Source organism: Mus caroli, chromosome 3, assembly GCF_900094665.2.
Source record: "Mus caroli chromosome 3, CAROLI_EIJ_v1.1, whole genome shotgun sequence".
Classification (NCBI taxonomy): domain Eukaryota; kingdom Metazoa; phylum Chordata; class Mammalia; order Rodentia; family Muridae; genus Mus; species Mus caroli.
In genome coordinates, this window is record NC_034572.1 from 91824249 (window position 1) to 91848472 (window position 24224).

Consider the following 24224-nt stretch of genomic DNA (forward strand, 5'->3'; position numbering starts at 1 on the left):
TCTGGGAGTGTGGAACAGATGCATCTCTGGCTAGCCTCATTTTTAAGTCCTGGGTCCTAGTGAAAGATGGTCTCCAACAATACTCCAAGGTAGATAGATACCTCATGAGGAGCAATTCCTGAGACTGAGCTGTACTGTATACACACACACACACACACACACACACACACACGCACACACACACATGCAACTCACACAATAAAGGAAATAAAAGTATAGAACTATACTTCTAGATTGGCCATTCTGTGGAGAACAAGGGATGGGCCAACATTCATCTCTCTAACACAGACTCAGGATGATGAAGCTGGACTAGAGCCAGTCCTGATGTACCTTGTTGGTGGCCTCTGTTTGCTGGATTTTGTCCTGGAGTTCTGCCAGGTGGGACTCAGACACAGGTGGCTGGGTTGTAGGGGTCTCACGCAAGTCTGGCTTCTGTTGCGTGGGTAACCCTTTAGGCACGGGCTAGAAGGCAGCAGGGCAGACAAGCACACTGAGTAAATGCAGCCGATAAGTCATTTGATTTTCATGTTCAAACTGGGCCTCCTTTTTCAGAAAGCTGGAAACCATAGCTGCGGCACAAAGGATCAGGTGACTTCCAGCAGACAGTCCTACTATGTGCTAGGAGTACCACTTCACAGATGTCCCTATGTGCTACTTCCATAGGAGCTACTTCCCGCCATCCATGACATTCCCCACCCGTTCACACAAACGCTACTCTGTCAGGTAAAGCAAGTGACTCAGAATTGAAAGACAAGGGGGACTTACTAAAGAATATGGCTACAACCACATATTTGCTCATTCTCTGTTTAACCACGAGATGAATAAAGGTATCAAAGGATCAAAGTCATATTCCAATTACCAGGCCTATTGTGTTACTGGAAAACCTGGCAAACTTTATTTTTTGAATGAGTCCTACATTAGGGAACAGCATTTCTGCAGTACAAATTTCCATAGCTTGTACTGCAGTTGGTAAGAGATGTCCTTGTCCTTAAGAAATACATGTGGATGTATCTAGAGTAAATTACTTGTTTGGAAGCTTTTAAAATAATAATAAATAATAATAATGTACCCAGACACAGAGAAGGAGTAAAAAGGCAAAATGTAATGAAAATAGCAGCCCTCCAGAATCCAGAGGGATGGGGGCAGAAGAATGGGAGGTTTTTGAACTTTTTTCTTCTCAATTGTCTATATAAACCAAAATTAATAAAAATGAAAGGGGCCAGTAAACTTAAAACCATAACCGTCAGGACGGCAGTGTACTTTCTAGGCATACTCAGTCATAAAGAGCACTGGGTGACGTCTCTCAAACTCCACCTGAAGATCACAAGGAGCTAAGCTGGTGGGTAACTCCTAGCCTGCATCAAGTCCTCCCTCCCTGCCAGCCCCTTCCTCCTTAGGAAAAGTAAAGAAGCGCTATTCATGCTTTCCTTTTCCTGGACTTTCAACCTTCCAGAGCCTGGGGTTACAGCTGACTTTAAATACCTTCCTGCAAGGGACCGAGCAGAGGAAGTGAGGAGTTGGGTTACCCCAGTGCTGGTTACTACTTTGTTTCTGACACCATAAAATGCAGAGCGCTGTGGGTAGGGAGCACTACACAGGCAAATACTTAGTTCTGGCTCCCATTAGTCTTGGTTTATTGAGGAAGTAAGCAGTCATACTAGAAGACTTCGTTTCGACAGGTCATATAAAAAAGGCTCTTGGCAGAGATGAAATTTATTTAGACCTACAAAGGATGAGAGCTTTTGACGCTGGCTATGATGAGTAAGGCCAACCGGAGGAATGGGTAGGGTTAATGGATACAAAATATCGACTTTGTTACTTTTATAAGCAATGTAATCTTATAACTAACAACTGACACTGAAAAACCATATTTTTTTTCTTGTTTTGTTTTGAGACAGGGTCTCATAATCCCAGTCTGGCCTCAAATCCCAGAATCTAGCTTCTCAACTGCTAAGATTACAAGCCTGCATCACTGCACCCAGCTTTGAATCATTGCTAAGAATCAAAAGGGTACAATGAATTCAAGAAAAACAGGTACAAACAAGGATGTTTTATTACCTTCATAAGCCCACAGATATTTCTGAACAGCTCATTAAAAGGCTACTTTATCCCTGCTAAGTGAACTGATAAAACAGAATCTTAAAATTAAAAGGTAGGATGATCAAAGAGCTATTGAGACATAGTCTCAAACTTCAACAAATGGCAGGAAATGGAAATGATCCACAGAGTACTGAAAGTTGATGGATTGCACGGAGACTTCTGACAGCATCCTCCAGAAGAGGCTGGACTTCAACGCTTGCTTTGACAAGAAACAGGAGTGAAATGGGCCCTTTCACTCTGGTTATGCCTCTCGCTTATCACTATAGCACGTTCACCTTCATTTACTCCCTCGACACAGATGTGTTAAGCACTAAGTAGCAGATACTATGTTGAAGAAAGGAATACTGCATAGGACAAAGTAACTTCTCTTGAAGATTCTGCAGAGCTTGGGTTTGGTGACTACATGGTAAATATGGAAAGAAGGAGTGGAGAGTCCTGTCCCTTGGCAGTTCCTATGCAGTAACACAGGAAACCATGTAGAGAACTGGTGAGTGTTACTTTATATCAACTAGAAAGAGTTTCTCCAACTAGAGAGAAGTTCCTCTTGAGACAGTATCTGAATGGACATCTGAAGGAGAAGTAGCCAGTTATTCTAAAAGAAACAGAAACCAAACTAGGCAGACAAAAGAGCTGAAGAAAAGTGAGCCTGGGAAAGGGAAGGCCTATATACCTAGAAGGACACATCCCAGGAGAAAGCCACTGTGAGCCACCTGTGTAATTTTTCATTTTCTCATAGCTTCACTAAGTAAAAGTAAAAAAAAAAAAAGTGAACTTATTTTTGACAATTTGTCTAAGCAAATATTTCTAAAACATTACAATGCGGTCAATATAAAAATAAGATTTTTATTTGAGGTCTATTTTATACTCAGAGCACATTTCAACTCAGACTTGCCACATTTTGAGTTTGAAAGCGGGGGGACACAGGCTGGTGGCCGGCCTTATTAGAACACACTAGACAAAGAGGAGGAGGGTAATGGGGTCCAGTGTGAAGGGAGGCACAGCCCAGGACCTAACCTCCTGTACAGCAGGGATAATCAAGCTGGATTCATCTAAACTGGATAAGACCGGTCTGCAGTGTTTTATGTTCTTACATTTTGGTTACGGTTTTGGTGCTGCTGGGTATTGAACCCAGGGCCTTCTGTAGCTATGTTCCCAGCCCTGACTGCGGTGTTTTCTAATAGAAGAGCAATCCTATTTAAGTTTTTAGAAGCTCACTGCAGTCGCTCAGTGGTGATGGACAGTTACCCGGCAGAAGAGAGATCAGCGAGAATGCAGGTGAAAAGTGGCTGGATTATAAAGATAGCAGTGGAAGAGATAAGTGGATGAGTCTGGTACAGCTAATGTGATGCTGCTCCAGACAACTGGAGGCTGGAGAAGCAAGGTGGATGACTCCCAGAAATACTTGAGACATTTGTTGTGGTGAATACAAGAAGTCTCCCCTGAAGCAATGTGGATTATGTCACACACATACCACAAGAGACGACTGAAATAGATATTACAATTCTAACAGACAAATAAAATTGTCAGTGATTAATGGAAAAACTGTGTCTATAAGACCTGGCTTTTTGTTTGCTTGGTGTACAATCACTCTCTAGTAACCTTATGCTACAGATTAGAAATCTCATCCACAGCAAGCACAACTGAAGACACAACTCTGGGGCTGGAGATAGAGCTGAGCTGTAAGGCATGTTTACCTAGCATGCCCAAGACCGCAGGCTCAGTCCCTAATCTCTAGTGCTGGGTATCAGGGAACAGTTTCAACATTAAACCGGCAGGAAGACCGTGCTATTTATTCGCTTTAAATCAGAGTCCTCAGAGCTCTGAAGGGAGCAACAAACTAGCCAGCCGCCCCAATTCCACTTCACATACAAGGAAACAGAAAGCTATAAAAGGTAGGCTAAGCTATTCAAGGCACACAAAAAAAGGCAAGAATTATCCAGAGAAAACTAAATTGCAGTTGGTGATGTAGCTTTTATTCCTATAAACCCAGGGCTCCCCATAATGTTAGGAACATTTTAGGGATCAAAGGCTTTTGCTTAATGACTAAGACCAATAAAAACAAAACCAAATTAAACCAGGCCTGACTCCTACCTATCCAATGTTCTAATACTTTAGCAGCTGTCTTAGAAGCAAGATCATTTACCTGTATATGTGTATATATACATACATGTTTATATTCACATATACGTCATCCTCTACCTATGCATACATAAACACGAGGGCATATAAATGACAACTCTAAAGCCAAAGAATGCCGCAGGCAAGGAATCTGCATCTCATGTGAACCATCTCAACATGAGAGTCACAGGAAACTTCATATTCTGTAAATGACTTACTTAAAACATGAGAGGTCTTCATTTCTCCTTTCTTCAAAATTTATTCTTTTATTGCAGAGAAAATGCCTTTTCAGAGACCCTCAAAGGGCCTTACTATGTTCTTCTGGATCATAAATGTGCACTAAGCTCTTGTAAAGTACCAAACACACAAGCTTTTGGAATCCCGGACAATCTACAGAGCCGGAGATCAGTGGTCCTTAGTTTAGTAGCATCAGGCTCACTCCCAGACGCTTGGCTTCTAAGGCCATGACTTAAGCATGATGTCCTTTTAGATTAATTGTTTTCGGGTCAGAGTTGGTATGCGCGCTTTACCAATCTGGAAAGGAAAGCAGAGCCCAGGCCCAGTGCCGCACAAGGCTCTGATTAACAGCACTTTCCTGGCATGTTCCTTTCCTTACAGTACTGAGTCACAGATCTCAAACTGCTATCATTTTCTATCCTGTTGTTAATCATCAGAGACAAACAAGAACTATCAGCTAGCATCAAATTACAGGCCCAGCCTATGACTATTATCTAATGGTTACATTTTTCAAAGGGTCTGATCCGCCTAAATAAATGACTAAGGTATGAAATGGGACAAATTCACCATAGTCCCCAAACAGAAGACCTTGACATTGTAAGGTTTGAGGCAAAGGTGTGCTCTTTGAATTCAGATACAAAGGAGTCTGGTAGCTCAGAGCTCTTTGTGAACTGCTGTTTACTAAGGGACCCCCCACCCCCTCCCCATAGCTTTTCTATCTCAGAGCTGGACAATAAAGAAGGAAATTATTACCGAGCAAGACCTCAAACCTTCCTGCAAATAACCTGAAGATCCTGGGTCTTTGGGTCTTTCAAGCGTAAAGTCCACAGAAGGCAAATAAGTGATTTGCATATACCAGTAAGCAAGACAAATATACTGTTGCTGTTTACCTCAATATAAGGAAGGAGAAGCAGGCGTGGGGTTGGAAGAGAAGCAAAGCTGTCAGGAAGAACCTTCAGGCTGGTAGTTAATACACATACCAAGGGTTAAGTGGGAGATTAAACAAAAGAATCAAAATGACTAACAGAACGCTCCGCCAGGTTTCCTTCCTATTGCAGGATTTTTTTTGCTTTTAAGGCTCTTGTATCTACCAGCCAAAACAGAAAACTACCCAAACCCCACATTTACTATTCTTTGTTCATGTGCTCAGAGAAACTGGTAAAAGCCGGTCTGCCCTTGTCCCACCTGGCTGTGGTTTGACCGATCACCATAACAGCCCTTAAGGAGATTAAAAATCAATCAGATTTAACCAATTAGATTAAGGTCCAGAATAAAATAGGTATTTAGTTCACACACTTTGAACTCAGTGTAACTATTTTCCCTTGCATCTCTAGTTATTGGAGAAAACATAGTAATTTAAAATTCTTTCTTGAAGCCCAGTGCTGTTTTTCTCTCACCTCCCAATGCTGTACACTTCACCCAATAAAGAACAAAGTCATGTGACAACAGCGAGGTACTATCCCACTGATGTAAAGCTCTAACATTCACAGTTACTGTAACAGAGGGACTTGATCTGAGGGTACAATTACCATGGTTTACACACTTATTCAGTTTTCTTTATGGAAACCCCGAAAATCCTCCTGGAATCCTTGGATACAGAAAGCAGGTTCTTGATTTAAAATAGGTTAAGGTGATATGCTTCAGGCAATGTGATTAAATGTACAGAATGAAAAGGTCTTGGCAGAAACGGGTGAGGGAACTTTGGCTCAGCAAGCCTCTTACTTAAACAAACTTTCCAACATTCTTAATGAGGGGTGTTCTTGAAAATCCTTCCCAACTCCAAAGCTGGCTGATTCCAGGCAAATTACCAAAAGATTTTTTTTTTTAAATTAAATATGGAGTAAGGAAAATCTTGTTGTCCATGGAATCTTCAGGTCTTCAACTTGCTGCAGTATTGGCCACAATTGAGAGAAGAAAATATATTAGTTCCCCATGGTGACCAGCCTAGTTTCAGATATTAAATTGAGATTTATGTGAGTGTTCATTTTATAGTATCTATGTATGGTTACAGAAACACTGTTTGAGCCAAACATAATCAGTGGGGATCCATTGTAAAAAAGAAGTACCCAAGTGCTGGGCATACACAATGCTTAACATTTCACACAAATGAAAAGTACTGATTTTTTTTTTTTTTTTACTTTTATAACACTTTCATCTGTGCTGATTCTGAATAATTTTGCATAAACTTTAAAAATATTTCTTGCACTTTCTGCTAAAGTTCTTATTGGTATACAAAGTTTACATGCAGCCTAAGTATGCCTCAAAAATCTCACTTTTTTTTTTTTTTTTTTTTTTGTAATCTCAACTTCATTCATTACCAGACTGTAAGTTTCTGGACCCCTGTTGACTGAGAACTATGCTTCCCTGGTGACTCCTAGATTGTCCACTTAGCAGTGAGTGGTACCTCTACAGAATCAATGTGCCAGGATATTTAACAAAGTTAACTGAATCTAGCATTTAGTGTTGCTCTAGAAATGAAGGAGCACCAGGTCCTGGTAAATAGCTGAACTTAAAAGGGTGCTGTGAAGTGAATACTTCATTGAGTAGATGTGAACAACTTAAATTGAGTTGAACTGCCATTTTCCAGTTATTAAGAAAGTCGAGAGTAGGGTGAGTGAATCCTTCCTTAATAGCAAATATCTCCTAGTAGGGCTCAGTAGAAAAAGCTGCCTGTGCAGTTTTCAGCTTAACTTCATGAGTGACAACATTTGAATCGCTAAGTATTTTCCACGAACAAGTCACCATTAGCTCTGAGATGACCATTAATTATAACAAACACTGCCCAGATGTTCTTTCTAATGCTTTCCTGATGGGTTAATAGGTTCCACTCTATGTGCTAACCATTTTGAGGCATCTGGGGGGATGAAAAGCTTAAAGCTCCAGGGTGAACTTGCCAGGAACCTAACTCTAACTCTCTTACTGAAAGGCAATGGAAGAATATCATTCACAAATCTAAAAACAAAAACCAGCAACAATCAAGGGGTGGTGTGGGAGGATGGTTTCTGATGCCAAAAGTAAGACTTCTTTCTGCAGAAAAAGAATCTTTATCTTTTGTTACATACAATTCTGACAATAGGAATTGTTAAACTGATACTGTTGAAAAGGCTTCCGAAAAGTAATTTATGTAAGTGTAAATCACATTTACTAAGGTGCATACTCAAAAAGTATAGCTGAAATAAGCTCAACAATTAATTTTTTTCAAGCCTAGACCACTTATTATCCTGGAGCTAAACAAACCATGGGAAACCTGTGGATGGCTCATCAGAAAAGCACTATAGGTAGCCATTGTGTATACCTGGAACCCGATCGGCAAATACTCATCACAGAGATCATCCCACAGCTCCTGTCCGTCTGAAATCTCCCAAGGATAGCTCACAGGCGTCCTGTAAAGGGGTTTCAAAGGCCTGTTAAGGAAACTGGAACTAACTCCATTTGTCAGGATCTGGCCAGGCTTGGCGCCAGGTAGGATGGATTTCACTGGAATAGGAAGCTTGCTCCCTCTGGGACTCTGAATGGGCTTATAATCAAGACCTTTAATCATGCTAAGAGCTAGCTCCAGTTTGTGGTTACACAAATGCTGTGGAGCCTGTTCATCAGAACAGTAGTCACACTTTACAAGTTCTTTCGCACTTCTCTCCGTTTCCTCATCTTTCTGTTGTGGAGGACTAGCCTGGACACTAGCATCCAGAGACTCCACGGAGGAACCTGGTGTCCCTTCCTCCATGCTTTCTCCATCCGGGGGTACTTTTGTGCTTGGTAAGTCTGGTGGCCCAACCTCTGACAATGCCGGTTCTTCAGTGCAAATGCTGGTAGACCACCTGCTAGAGGGGGCATAAGAAATACTTCGGGCCACTTTTCGAGGCACCTTACAAATGGCTTCATAGTCGGAATCTGCAACCCGCAGAGCTGCACAACCGCGACACCTCCTGGGTCGGTTTCCGGGCCCTTCGGACGCATGACAGCTGTGTGAGTCGTTAATCTGATCCTCGTTTTCTACCCAACACTCAAACCCCGAATAGGCAAAGTCTTCTTGGAGCAGCGCAGCGTACCTCATATCTGGCAAGCCGGAAATGTCTACTGTCCCACTCCCCGCCTTGTTCTCTTCGCCAGAGTCATCATTATTCTTCCGATACATACTGGCAATGCAGAACTTGAGGCGATCCTTTTCCAGGAGCAGCTTCTGTAAGCGCTCAAGAGAAAGGGCTTCGATCCTGGCAATGACAGTATCGAATCGATAGATGCGATCGAGCATGAAAGCGCACTTGCTACAAGCAAACTCGGCTTTGCCATCACGAGAGACATCTTTGCCTAGGACGTGCGAAAGCAGAACCTGGAGGTTGAGCTTGGACGCGGTATGAAAGATCCAACGCCGCTGGTTTCCACACAGCTCCCGGGCACAGATCCTGCAAATCTCTTTCATCTTCACTCCTGGAGGGTGCGGAACTTCTCTGGAGCGGCCAAAGCTGCGGGTTGCTCACCGGCTCTGGGATGCGGTCCTCTTCCCACCTTGATGGTCTGGGGCTGGCATGGCCCAGTCCCAGGTCCTCACTGGGCAGGGGCACACCTCAGCGTGCGCAGGCTCTGGGTACCACAAGACCAGCCCCGCCCCTCGGGCAGGGGGCGGGCGCGGGCGCAACACCGATTGGGATGCTGAGTGACAGGATACGAGCTGCGCGAGGTCGCTGCCAGAGCCCCCACAGCTGTCTCTCCCGCGGGCTGCCTTGTCCTCCACGTCCTCCGGGGCGGGCAGGCTAGGCTCCGGGACAGTAAAGTCGGCTCAGAGCTGACGCAAAGCCCGGGAGATGAAGCATCAGATTTCAAGATGGCGCCGGGATAGGCGGCCTCCCCAAGCCTCCTCTGGGAGATGTAGTCCGACCGCTGCGGCTCCGCGCATGCGGGCTGGCGAGTACCTCCCCTCGCCTTCAATCCAGTCTCGCCTGCTAGCCCGGTAAAGCGGACTTTGCTCGGAGGGGGAGAATGCAAAGTGAGATATAAGGCCAACACCTGGCTGCTTTACTCTGATAAGATCTCACCAAATACACTCCCCAATCCTTTCAGGGAATCTCCCCTCTCTGCTGGATGCCTTGAGGCTCCTCCCAGGGAGGAGAAAGCCCAGTCCCCTCCCTGTCTGTCAACGGCCAGTGCCACGTACACTGGATGTGGCCTGGCGGTGCCACTAGGTACCGCTGCGCCACCGCCTTCTGCCGCCGCCCCACCTCCTCTCCTAACTCTGACTCTGGGGTCAGAAGTTTCCAAGCTGCAGATATATTTGGGGAGAACCTGATAAGAGGAGGCAGATTGAAAGAGGCGGAGACCAAACTAAGGTTGGATTGATACAAAAAAGGAGACTAGTGTTTCTATCAGTGTCACGTGATGTGTGGATAAGCAGGCCTAGGTGTTTTTTTGTCCTTTTCTGAAAGTGGGAAATGGACGTGTACAACGCAGGCACCTGAGAGTCCAGTAAACACCAGGTGACTGCATCTGATCAAGATTTTAAAGCTAACAAGAGAATGGGCTTTGTCAAGCTTCAGGCCTCCTGAGAGAGTATCACGAATTCTCTTTCAGGTTCTGGTAGACAACTTCTTTTGGAAATGAAAGAAGGGAGACAGACACTTCTTTGAAAGTGTTTTCAATTCAAGTACTTCAGAATTAGGGCTGGAAATTCACTGGCATAGTTAGTACCTGGTTTTACTATTATACAACTAAGTCTTCCGATTCTTTCCTATAGAACTTCAGCCACATAAGAGAACCTGGAGCAGCAACTGGATGAGATGCAGGTATCACTAACTATTGCCAGTAAGAAATTCACTTCCTGGCTTTAGAGGCAAGTACCAGAGGAGGAACAGCATCTCCAGGAATCCCTTGAACTTCCTCCAGAGCAGGAACTCTGGGTCCCTAACTAATGGCTTTTAGATTCAAAAACTGTAGGGCTGGGGCTATTGTGATTGTTCTAATCACCTAAACAAAATCCTGTAGCTTTGTATGCCACATAGCTTTGCATATATAATTTCATCTAAAGACACAGATTCCGATCCTCTAAGCCAGACCATAAAATGGGACTCCAAGTAAAAACCGCTGCATTTTTTAAAAAAAAATCCTTAAATGATGTGAGCTTGAAAGTCAAAAGAAACTGAGCATCTGTCTTTGAAATCTACAACAGTCTATTAAAGACAGAGTTTCTGAACTCACTATGACAGATGGACAGGCAGAGAGCGCCCTACTTCCTCCTACACAAACTACTCCAAAATTACCCTGAAAAATCGATAGTGAGCTTTTCACAGCAGAACCAGCCTTCACATGATCATTGGTGTTTAAAATAACTTGATCATAGTCAAAAGATCGTGCTGCCTAGATAACAAAGCTTGAAGCTTAAATGAAACTTAAAAGAAACATTACAATAAGCTTAATATTTTAGGACCCTTATCATCATCTTCATCACAGTTTGTAGTTAACAGTAGCTCCTTTAAGGAAGGAAACAAAATGGGGAAGAAGGAACAAGATGAAGATATTTTATTCTCTATGCTATGAACCATTTGAATTTAGGTCAAGAACTATTCAGGTCTCACCTTTAATTTTTATTTCATTGAATTTTAAAAAAATTAGATTTAAAATATTGTAAATGAATGTTTTACCTGCATATATGTATGTGCACTACAAGTGTGTGTGTGCTGGCTGCCTCAGGAGTTCAGAAGAGGGAGCTGGTTTCCCGGAAGAACAGTTCCAAATGGTTATGAGCACCATATGGGTTCTGGGAGCTCAACCCAGGTCCTCTGCAAAAGCAGTAAGTAGTTGAGTCACCTCTCTAGCCCTGACCTTTAAATTTAAGAAAGATCCCCCAGGTAAAACCAAAGGCTGTGTCAATTTAACATCTCAGCTTCTGCTTAGACCTAAGCCATAAAGCTTGGCACTGAGGGAAATGCTGATAGCTTGCATGATGTACATACAATATGGGCGACTTAATATGAACAAAGGTTCAACTAGGGATGTATAAATTAATAATAATGGTTATATCTTGCAGAGTAAAATGGATATTTATGTTCATTTTCCATCATTTGGATTCTATAGTTTTTTTTTTAATAATAAATATACAACACTTTGTGATTTAAAGAACACTTCTTTAAAGCAAGGTAGGATGCCAGGCTTGGTGGCACATATCTTTAATCCCAGCACTCAGAAGGCAGAGACAGGCAGCTCGCTGTGAGCTTGAGTCTACATTTCAAGTTCTAGGTCAGTCAGGGCTACATAGAGAGATCCTGTCTTAAACAAAGTAGGATAAGCATGCTCTTACATAGTTGTGCAACACTGTCCAGCAAAGAAAAAGAATTGGCTCTGATGTGTGCTTCATGCATGAATCTCAAAAACATGGTAATGAAAAAAGCCATATACAAACAAAACATTTTGTGTAAAATGTAATTGTTTCAATCATTTGAAGTAAAAAAAAAATAGGAAAAATACATCTATTGTGGTGGAGGTTAGAAACAATTTCAGGATTAAAGAGTGAAAATTTAATTTCAAAGAAAAATGGGTTGACTAGTTTTATGTCAACTTGGTACAATCTAGAGTTATCAGAGAGGAGGGATCCTCAAGAGAAAATGCCTCCTTAAGATCTGGCCATAGGCAAGCCTGTGGGCTGTGACCCTATGGAGGTCAAATGACTCTTTCACAGGGATCACCCCAGGCCATCAGAAAACACAAATATTTACATTATGATTTGTAAAGGCAGCAAAATTACAGTTTTGGGGTAGCAGCAAAAATAATTTTATGGTTGGGGGTCACCACAACATGAGGCATTGTAGTAAAGTGTTGCCATATTAGGAAGGTTGAGAACCACTGCTGTAGGGCATGTTCTTAGTGATTAATGGGGGAGGGCCTATTTATGGGTGGTGCCATCCCTGGGCTGGTGATCCTGGGTTGGAAGAATGGGGGATAGACTTGAACTAGCGTGAGGGGTCACGGACACCACACGAAGACCTACAGAGTCAACTAACCTCAGCCCATGCGGGCTCACAGAGATGAAACAGAGCATGCAGGGGCTGGACCTAAGCCCCCTACACATTTGTAGCATCTGCAGCTTGGTCTTCATGTGGGTGCCCTAACAACTGGAGGGGAGACTGTTTCTTGACTCCGTTGCCTGCCATTGGATCTCTTCCCCTAACTGGACTGCCTGGTTGGACCTCAGTGGAGGAGATGCACCTAATCCTGCTACTACTTGATGTCCCAGAGTAGGGTGGTACCCAAGGGAGTCTTCCCCTTCTCTAAGAAGAAAAGAAGGGGGGTAGTGGGGTGAGGATTTGTAAGGGTGGGACTGGGAGGACAGGGAGGATGGGGGTCCAGATAGGGATGTAAAGTGAATAAATAAATTAACAAAAAACAAAAAAGAAAGAAAAGAAAGCTAAGATACCACGGGAGCAAGCCAGCAAACAGCACTCCTCTATGGCCTCTGCATCAGTTCCTGACTCTAGGTTCCTGCCCTGACTGCCTTCAGTGGTGAACAGAGATTGGGAGGTATAAGCCAAATAAATAAAAGTTTGCTTTTGGTCATGGTGTTTTATCACAGCAATAGTAACCCTAACTAAGACAGAGGACAAGACAGTTTTCTGGGGCAGCAAAGAGTTTCTGTGCCATGTCTTGAATGATGGACACATGAGTTTGTACAGGTTCCAAAGCTCATGAAATTGAGCACTTAGAGTTGTAGGTCTGATGTTAGTATATGGTAGTAAAAATGAAAAGGATATATTTTTTTCAGCTATGCATTGCCTAAATATTTTTAAACTTTTTAACAGAAAACCATCTCTTTAGCAGAGAATAGCTTTGAACATTGGGGAGATAAAATACAGTTTGGAAGACATTCTATAAATGGCTCAATCACAAATTTTGAAAAAATAATTTAGTTCTTGTTTAATATGAATTTTAGAAAACAATTTCATATACGTATGCATCCCATACATTTATGACTGAAGCAATGTATGTAATTGAGATGAGACCGAGGATTTTTGTGATTTAATATAGGATGATTACCACTAAAATTTATAGAAGACACAGAATAGAAAATTAGAGGGTGGGTTTCCTAGTGTACAGTTTTAAGTACATTGTCAAAGGGATATATCAGTAGTTTGTTCGACAACAAACTGGGAGGGATGGTTCATGTCTACAATCCTAGCAGGTAGGAGATAATGGCAAGAAGATGAGTTCAAGGCAGTCTTCAGCTACATAGTGAGTGGGAGGCTAGCCTTGACTACATTAAAATCCTGTCTCCAAAAAAGAAAGAAATAATTAAAATAACTGATGAACACACTCATTAGAACTTAGTAACTTAGTAGTTACTACTTAGAGGACTAACCTTAGGTGAAGTCACTTACATCTGTCTGGGTCTTAGATCCCTAATGAACAATATTGTCAGAAGCTATCTAGGAAAGACTAAAGCATCCAAATGAGTTTCCTGGAGATGGCTCACCATTTTGCATGGCCTTCAATGGGTGAGCTCTAGGATACAAGGTCACCAGGGACTTCATCATCCCAGGATTGCTCCTTGCTGCCAATATGCCATTGCCATCACTATTACATAGTCTAATGATTCCTGGACATTAGCCCATCTTATGGAGCAAATTTCCTACAGAGCCAATATGAAGACATACTTTCATATAGTAATGCTGTATAGATAAATTGATGATTTCTTAAATTCCTAAATTTATACAAGTAACTTCAAACCTGCTATAGAATAAAGCTGCAAATAGAGCTCTGTAAACCTTCATGTGTCACAGGCTAATTGCACTAGGACAAGAAAGCAGGCATGAGGGCTGGAGAGATGGCTCAGTGGGTAAGAACACTGACTGCTCTTCTGAAGGTCCTAAGTTCAAATCCCAGCAACCACATGGTGGCTCACAACCATGAGATCTGACACTCTCTTCTGGTGTGTCAGAAGACAGTACTTACACATAATAATAAATAAATCATTGGGTCTGAGCAAGCAGAGTTGACCCGAGCAAACGGGGCTGACAAAAGTGAGAAGAGGTCCTAAAATTCAATTCCCAACAACCACATGAAGGCCCACAATCATCTGTACAGATACAGTGTACCCATATACATAAAATAAATAAATAAAATCTTTAAAGAGAGAGAAAGAAAGAAAGAAAGAAAGAAAGAAAGAAAGAAAGAAAGAAAGAAAGAAGAAAGAAAGAAAGAAAGAAGGAAAGGAAGGAAGAAAGGAAGGAAGAAAGCAGGCGTGAAACAAATTTGTGATCAAGAAGAAGGTCAGGCCCAAGGATGAAGCCACATGTGTGCACTATGATAAAGCAAGGCCATATGAAACTGCTGCTTTGAACTTATAAAGTGCCTATAAATTGAAACACTGCTTTGAACTTACTATCAACATCCTTCTGTAACTCCCCTTTGTGTAACATTTTATCTATAAAGTAATTTTATAAGGAATGTTTACCTAAGAAGGTAAAGAAAGGCTAGAAAAGAAGGTAAGAAGAGTGTGGGAAAAGAGTGTGGCATCTTGGACTCTGCTCCATCTGCCAAATGTATGTATGTATGTATGTATGTATGTACACTTAAAAGTTAAAAGAGTTCAGAGTTTCCTGCTGGGAATTCTTGCTAGCCCCAGATAACTAAGTTTAATTCCGACAGTAGAACTGACCGCATAAATCACCTGTCACTGTTGTGGGAGGGGGGCATCTGCTATCAGCATGACCCCTATAGCCAATGCCATAATACCCCCTTTTGCAACCTGCCTCTGTTAACCCTCTGATGCCAACTCTAGCTTTAAAATGAAGTTTTAAAATAGAAACAACGGTTTCACACTTTAGTATCCATCAGATATATGGGGTGTGTGGGGTAGGTGGTATTAAAATACAGATCAGATTGCTTGGCCCTAACCCTTGTTTGTATTCAGTAAGTAGATCTGGGGTGGGGCCTGAGAATTTGCATTCCTAACAAATTCCTAGATCTTGCTGCTGTTGGTGCTGCTGCTGACTTCTGAGAGCCCTGCTTTGAAAAATCACCAAACTTAAAAAAAAAAAAAAAAAAAAGATAAAGAAAAAGAAAATCACCAAACTAGAACTACCCTAAATTGGATTCAGGAAGACAAAACAAAACAAAACACCTTCAGTAAAAATATCAGAAGTTCTATGGGGGCTGGAGACATGGCTCAGCGTTAAGAGCACTTACTGCTCTTGGAGAGGACCCCAGTTCAGTTCCCAGCACCCATATGATGGCTCACAACCTTCTGTAACCTCAGTTCCAGGAAATCTGATGCTCTTTTCTGCTCTCCGTCGGCACTGCACACATGTAGTGCATAGATATACATGCAGGCAAAAGACACATACACATAAAATAATTTTTCAAAAGACAAAAAAGTCAGAAGTCATATAGGTTAATGGAAAACATCTACCAAAAATAATAAAATTATTTTTATTTTTAAAATTATAAAATTAATGTTGAATTTAAAAGAAAAAACAAATTATACCCCAGTCAGGGATGGCAGCTCATGGCAGTGTGTTATCCTTGCACTCATGAGGTTGGGGCAGGAAGACTGGCACTGGTTAAAAGCCAGCCTGGGGTTACATTGTGAGTTCTAGGCCAGCCTGGGCTACAGGGGGCAACCCTGTCTCAAAAAAATTATAAAAAGAAGGGGGGGGTGGAGGGAGGGAGGGAGGGAGGGAGGGGGAGGAGAGAGAGAGACAGAGAAACAGAGAGACAGAGACAGAGCGGTGAACAAGTATTCTTGTATTAGAGTTTTGTTTGTTTTATTTTGTTGTGGGTACTCTCCTCTTTTATGTATTAGAGAACTGAGAAGTTTCTTTTGGAACCAGTGTCACTTTGTATCCACTGTGTGGCAATAGAGCTGTGGTGTTTCTAACCTCTAATTTTGGCTTAGGAGGGAGTTTCCAAAGAAAGGAGAAGTGGGAAACCCCCATGTTCCAAGCCAGCTGAACTGGATTTCACTGGGTAACTAGTCTAATTACTAAAAGCTCTGCCCCACCCCCAAATGATTCAGGCATATAAAATGAAACAAACAAACAAACAAACGAAATGTGATGTGTCCAAGGAAAGCCACAAAAGTTAGGCTTTGTGACAACACACAAACCGGTGCATGGCCTCCAGGTGCTAGAAATAAGAAACAACCGTGCTTCCCACCACTAATGTAGCAGCGGGAAACTCAGACTTTGTAAGAAACAAAGGTGCTTTCCACCACTAATGTAGCATTAGGAAACTCAGACTTTCAAAGCAGGAGACTTCCAGTCTGTCTACAGATTGCAGGCATGCATGCTCGCATTCCTAACTAAGAGAAATAAGTTTCTCTTGTTTTTAATCTACCAGTGTAGCTTTTTGTAACAGCACTATAAATGGTCTAAGACAGCACTTAGATCACTATCTTTCTAGATATAAGTAAACAGCCATTGAATGAAAAAAACAGTGTTTCCCCTTTTTGTCTCCATTTACTTAAATCATTTTCATGCTTTACAGACCAAAATCTTGGCTGCTTACCATGGTCCACAATGGTTCCTCCTTTCTATGTTACCTTACGTTTTCCCTGCGTAAGTGATTTTCATAGGTGATAACTTGTGAGAGACAAAGACTATCCCTCATACAGGCCGTGTTCCTCTTCAATTGTCAGAGCCCTCCGCATTCCATGCAGATCCTGCTGATGACACGGTATGGAACCCCACCCTCTACCTCCTCTGCAGCTCTAAGTATCAGAGCTATGGCTGCTTTTGCCGAGGTCTTGCACTAATGAAGGTTATGACTGGATAATGCTGAGTGAGGGTTTTTATATGAGTCTTCAGTTCAGCGTTCATCAGCTTAAGAAGAGGAACTAAAAGCTTCTCAAAAGAAAAAAGAAAAGAAGAGAAAAGAAAAGAAAAGAGCGCAAACCTCCTTATATGAAGTTGTCTGGTGTTGCCTAGGCTACGAATCCCTGTAAGGGTTTCCTTCTCCGTGAGCCTTTAGAACACATTCTTGCATTAGCCTCCACGTCAGATCTCTCCATGGAAACACTGGAATGTTTACTATTTTAGGAAATAAGTCTGACTGTAAGCAGTGCTGTTTACATTAGTGCAAAAGAGACACGGACGTAAAAGCTTGAGTATCTTCGGATCTGAGTGGGCAGGTCCTGCTTGATTAGTGAGCATCCCTCCCCAATTCTGTTGCTCTGTGCCCACAAGGAAATCCTGTGTCTACAATTTGTCTAGCTGTTATTAAAGAAAATATGGGGAAAATACAAAGCAAGACTTCTTTCCGATCTCTGTTTGCAAGTACACAATTTCCCTGCTTCCACAGTCCCTAGTTCTGGTTTTTATTTTTATTTTTATTTTTTTATTTTTTTATTTTTTTTTCAAAGGTTTGGGATGAAGTATTTCCTGTTCTGTAAGAAAAAAATATCAATAGCTGGAATGGCCATCAGATTTCCCCTGTGACTATTGCTCCCTTCACTAAGGAAAGGAAAGGGGCTCTGTTAACTGTCTTAACTTTCCCAACTGTCCAGGGAAACAGGTGGGTGAGGTGCAGCAGCTACTGAGTACCCAGGCTCCAAGCGGCCCTGAAGGAACACCCAGAAGGACTACAGGCAAATCTGGAGGGGTGCCATACTAGCTTGCCACATTTATAGAATTATAAAGTCTTTGAATAAAGTTAATAGATTATTGGGGCTGGTGAGATGGCTCAGTAGGTAAGAGCACCCGACTGCTCTTCCAAAGGTCTGAAGTTCAAATCCCAGCAACCACATGGTGGCTCACAACCACCCGTAATGAGATCTGATGCCCTCTTCTGGTGTATCTGAAGACAGCTACAATGTACTTACATATAATAAATAAATAAATCTTAAAATAAGTTAATAGATTATCTAATAGAAGTTCATAAATATTGTACTAAATAATTTTACTAAATAGATGTCATGGGACAGAAAGGAAAAACAGCTAAAAGGTTAGTAAGATTAATGTAATCAAATAATAAGATGCAGAAGCCCCTATCTTTTGTTTTTCTTTTTTCTTTTCAAATTTATTTTATGTGTGTGAATGCTCTGTCTGCATGTATACCTGTGTGCCAGAAAAGAGCATCAGATCCCATTACAGATGGTTGTGAGCCACCATGTGGTTGCTGGGAGTTGAACTCAGGACCTCTGGAAGAGCAGTCAGTGCTCTTAACTGCTGAGCCATCTCTCCAGGCCCAGAAGTACTTGTCTTAACATGATAATGTAATGCACATTATATTGGTCAGTTGACACATAAAGTTTGTTGAACATGAGCTCAGAGAGAGGAAGCCCTTCTTTGTTTCCTCCAAAGCTTCTGTTCCTGGGGCAGGCTGGCCCCACAACTCTGTAGAGGGAAGAGAGAGTGAGCAGCTAAGTGTGTGACTGATACTGTGTCTGAGAACAGGTGGAAGAAAACCATTTCCAACAGAGATCACTATTGTTTGTCCCATAAAAATGGAGCTTGGGGGCTGGCGAGATGGCTCAGTGGTTAAGAGCACTGACTGCTCTTCCAAAGGTACTGAGTTCAAATCCCAGCAACCACATGGTAGCTTATAACCACCCATAATGAGATCTGAAGACAGCTACAGTCTACTTATGTATAATAATAAATAAATCTTTGGGATGGAGTGAGCAGGAACTGAGCAAACAGTTGACCAGAGTGAGCCAAGCATCAGCAAAGGTCCTAAAATTCAATTCCCAACAATCACATGAAGGCTCACAACCATCTGTGCAGCTACAGTGTACTCACATACATTAAATAAACAAACAAACAAACAAACAAATCGTCTTTTAAAAATGGAGCTTGAAAGAACATCCCTAGAGAAAATGGTGTGCTCTGCCCAGAGCCTTTGCTCAGAAACTCCAGCATGACTGACTGTGCAGGGCACCAACTTGGTACAAATCTAGACACATCTGGGAAGAGAGAATCTCAATTGAGAAAATGTCATTAGAAGATTGGCCTGTAGAGAAGTCTGCCAGGGCATTTTCTTGGTTAATGATAATATTGAAGGGACCAGCCCATCGTGGGTGGTACTACCTGTGGGCAAGTGGTCCTGGGGTCTATAAGAAAACAAGCTGAGCAACCCGTGAGGAGCAAACCAAGAAACAGCATTCCTCCATGGCCTCTGCTTCAGTTCCTGCCTCCAGATTCCTGCCTTGACTTCCCTCAGTGAAGTTCTGAAAGCTGTAAGATTGAATTAACCCTCTCTCTCCCATGTTGCATTTAGTCATGCTGGATGCTTCAAGTGCTCGGTTAATTGGATGATGTTTTGTTATCTATCCACTACATCTACTGACTCTTTTACTTTGCTTTGCTATGTACTTAGTGGGTTCATTCATTCCAAATGGACAGCACAGCCATGGTAGATCACTCGTAGGACCGTACAGAACACTAAAGGGCTAAAGGCTTAGAGTGAGACTTCCTGTACTCATGATACACAGTCCACCCTCCCATGCTGTCAAAGAGAAATGCTTACGAATGGGGGTACATGAGCAGTCTTCACCCAGACTATTTAAACCTAGAAGTGTGCGGCCTGTGGGCTCCCCTTTCTTCTAAGGGCCACATGCCAACCACAGTGGTTTCGATTGTGAGGACAGGGAGAGCAGTGGCAGGGATGCGGACACCGGCTCAGCACTATAGCATCTTCATCCTTCAGCATCAGCTGGAGATTATGGGATGGTTTTTCTGGTAGTAAAGGGATTCTTTGGCTCCTGGGAATCAGGACGGAACGTTTAGGTATAAATTTTTGGCCCCCTTCAGAGCATGTTGTCATGGCAGACAGAGGTGTGGGTGTGATATAGCGGAACTATGACGTTGCTGCTGTCCTGCCTGCCGGCAGGAGAATAACCATAGCACAGGCTTTGGGCATCTTAAACAACAGGGGTCAGCACACGCTATACTAAGAAGAGGGAAAAGGTGGTTATAATTATTCTATCTTTTACTCCTATCTAATTCACAGAATGTACTTGGTGAAGCAGTTAATAGCTGTGAACAGCCATACCTGGCTCTCATGAGGCTGCATGAATCACCTGCATTCGTTAGGGCTGCCTTTTCTAAACTACACACTATGTGATTTTTATCTCTCTTCAGAAAAAAAAACTTCTACTGCTTACAACATAAAGTCCTTATCGCAGTATTTATGGGCTTTCCCCAACTACGTATTTCAGCCTTCTGCTATACTTATTAAATGCTGGGTAACAGCAACTGCTCTTAATTCCTTAAGTCCCTTCCAAGCCACCTTCACATCCCCCCCCCGCGCCTAGAAAGATCATAGCAGTTACTTTAATCATTGCCGACAAAAGCGAGTCAGCAGAGGGAGGATTATTTGGGCTCATGGTTTCAAGATGGAGAAGGTATAAAGGCCGGAGTGGCTCTTGCCCATGGTGGTGGGAGCACTGAGCAGTTTGCTTACATCTCAGTAAGATAGGAAGCAGAGAGAATTTGGCCAAAGGGTGGGCTGAACTACAGCTGAAGGCCTGGACCCACAGTGACCTTCTGCTAGCCAAGCTTTACCTCTTAAAGGTGCTAGAGGCTCTTAAAACAACTCCACCACTAGGAGACTAGGGGAAGAGGAGACATCTCTGTGAGTGTGTACTGCTGATATGTGTACAGCCATGTCTTGGTCGCCAGGGCCTCAGACTCATTGGAATGGCAAAGCCTCCCCTAGGTCCCCTAAGAGAGTGAGAAAGACTTCCCTCACCCAAATATGAATGTATCAGCCATACTTCCTCACCCTGGATGACTGCAGCCTGACACTGCTCCCTTCATAGACCGTATGAGATTAACTAGCTACTTCCTAGATCATGCAGTGTATACAAACTGCAAGGAGTTTGCAGGTGGCTGCTGGTGCTGCTCTATCCATGGGCACAGCCAGCTTCATCCCAGCTTCATGTCATAGTGTCTGCCATTTCTTTGTTCTCTGCCACCCCAGTCAGGTCAAGTCTAAAGCTGTACATGCCTCAACAGGAGACATTTCGGATTCAAACTGTAACAGTGGCATCCCTTCCCCCCGGCCCCCAACCAAGGGTATTCAGCCTTCACAGCCTGATTTAAGGCGTTTCCAGGTGATTCTCTCTTCAACTCCCAAAGACAGAGGTGATTGATCACAGTCATTTGTGGGTCCCTTTAGAACCATGTTCGCATTTCTATTCCTGTTTATTTTAGTATTACATGCCCCTAAAGCTAGCTTCCCTAGACTCTAGGGCATGCGATTGTGCATTTTGGAAATCCATGGGGTGGTAGGGCTTGCTTTAGTTATGAGGAGGAAGAGGAGGCAAGGGATTCATATGACTTTTGCAGGACAAACCATTGATTCGAATCCAAATGACTCGAAAGTTCCACTGGCCATTGATTGACAGTAGCATCCAAGAAGATGTTTGTAATCACCTGAAGCCAAAACTAGATTTGGTTGCATATGAAAACAGAGTGCTAGTAGACATTCAATTTCCCATTAATTAATCTCCTAAGCAAATCAAAGGAAGATTGTGTCTTTGTTTGAAAATTTGCCACTTTCTCAACACTTAGGACATAATCGCCTGAGACTTCAGGATTGCCAACACAGCGACCTGGGTCATGCAACATCTGGAGCTTTATCATTCACAGTGCTGTCCATTTATTACAAGCTCTTTTTTTAAAAAAAACTTTTTATATTATCCCATTCAAAATTTTGCATACAGAAACAAGCCTTGTTAGAGCTAGAGAGATGGCTCTGTGGTAAAAGCACCTGTTGTTCTTGCAGAGGACCTGGGTTCAAGTCCCAGCACCCCTACTTACAAGCCAGGAAGCTTCTCAGTACAATCGGTATAGAAAGAGGAATTCCTCTCTGAACTTGGACTTGACTGATCATCGGTATTTCCTACTTTTTTCATCCCTGATAAAAATCCCTGAAAAGAAGCATCACAAGAGAGGAGAGCTTCAGAAGAGAAGGGGAGGAGGGAGGAGGGAGGAGGGAAAGATTGTGGGAGGGGGTGACTGGGAGGGCAGTGAGCAGGGTGCATGTAAAGTGAATAAATAAACTAATAATAACAATAATAAATAAAATAGCATATTCAGACAGAGAGAGAGAGAGAGAGAAGAAGAAGAAGAAGAAGAAGAAGAAGAAGAAGAAGAAGAAGAAGAAGAAGAAGAAGAAGAAGGAGAAGAAGGAGGAGGAGGAGAGGAAGAGGAAGAAGAAGAAGAAGAAGAAGAAGAAGAAGAAGAAGAAGAAGAAGAAGAAGAAGAAGAAGAAGAAGAAGAAGAAGAAGAAGAAGGAGGAGGAGGTGGAGGAGGAGGAGGAGGAGGAGAGCTTGGCTTTTGCTCCGTTTGAGCATATGCAGTCACGACAGGCAGGGCATGGCAGTGACTAATACTATAGTTACAGGAACTTGCTTAACTCTAAGCTGAGCAAAGAGCAAAATGGAAGCAGGGTAGAGCTATAATCCCTAAGGCCTGTACCCAGTGATGCATTTAAAGGTTACATAACCTCCTCAGACAGTGCCACCAGCTGGGGTCTGAAAGTTCAAACACATGAACCAGTAAGGGACATCTCACATTAAACCATAAAACCCTCCAGAAGGTGATGTGAAGCACCTAAGGATTGCCCAGAGTTTACAAGATTTTACAGAAATCACTCCAATATTTCCCTCTGTCTAGAAGCACTGGCTGAACCCACACTTTCACTCGGAATATGAGCACACATTGAAGTAGACATTTGCTAAAAAGGCTGAGTCACTTTAGGTCATTTTAGAGGTGACAGTATAAACTAATCTACATATACTGTCAGTACTGATGGTCTTCCCCATAGCTATTGACTCAGGAAGAGACAAGGAAATGAACATTGGGTGTTGTTTTTTGTCTCCCACATCCTCACCAGTGCTCTGGACTGTCAACATCAAACACAGCATTGTGTGCCACCCACGCATGCCCATTATGCAGAGATGCTTGGCCCACTCAACTTTCAAGTGATGAATGATCGGATCCTAAGATGGCTTCCATCTAAAGTGACTTTGACCAGATGTATTCCCATTTACTGTGAAAAATGAATGCTTTGTGAAAGAGACAGACAATTACTATTTGATAGAATTAACAGTGTGATATGATTGTATTTCTATGTGTACAGTGTGTTGGGTGACACTAATGAACTTTATAGATACTAGGCAAAGTTTCAAAAGCACATCAAGGCAGTCCACATTATGGGATTTAATTCATTTTCCCCCAGATGCTGATGTTAGAATGCTGTGTAGCCTTGTTCTAACCACTCCATTAGAGTAGAATACAGTGATTTTGTTTTTTGAAATAACAAATTTTTTGCTTTTTAAATCTGATGTAAAAACTGATTCCCAGACAGTCCCCAATACACTAGTGCTACAAACCACACATCCTCTTCAGGGATTACTAAAGATGATATATACATAAACACACACACACACACACACACACATATATATACATATATATATATACACAATGTATGTATATATAATATGTATGCATGTATATATAATGTGTATGTATATATAATGTATGTGTATGTATATATATATATATATATATATATATATATGTATAATTTGTGTGCAAGGAAATAGAAAATGAATGAGCCACATGGGTAGTTTTATTTCAGAATTTAACCAATAGCATTATTTCAAAATGCTTGCTTAAACACACACACACACACACACACACACACACATGGTCATTGTCATAGAATGCTAGCTTGACAGGCTATGGAGACTCTTTGGGGCTAATCTGCTAAATTGACATTGATAGGAAAGAGAAGTAACCTATCCATGCCCCACATCTCATACACAGTCACATCAG

The 24224-nt window shown here is 42.3% G+C and overlaps 1 protein-coding gene across 8 annotated transcripts in view; it reads right to left on the reverse strand.

Annotated features, from left to right (window-relative positions):
* Positions 1-24224, reverse strand: part of LOC110291038 (myomegalin) — a 198945-nt gene that overhangs the window by 75167 nt on the left and 99554 nt on the right. For 6 of the 8 annotated variants that reach the window (XR_003836187.1, XM_029475075.1, XM_029475072.1 and 3 more), the window contains one exon: positions 331-462. Coding sequence is in view for 7 of the 8 variants with exons in the window: in XM_029475075.1 (XP_029330935.1) it covers positions 331-462 (132 nt within the window). In the remaining variant the exon portion in view is untranslated. Of the gene's footprint in view, positions 1-330; positions 463-7750; positions 9263-24224 lie in introns of those variants that run through there. The other 2 variants (XM_029475070.1, XM_029475073.1) reach the window with 1 other exon arrangement.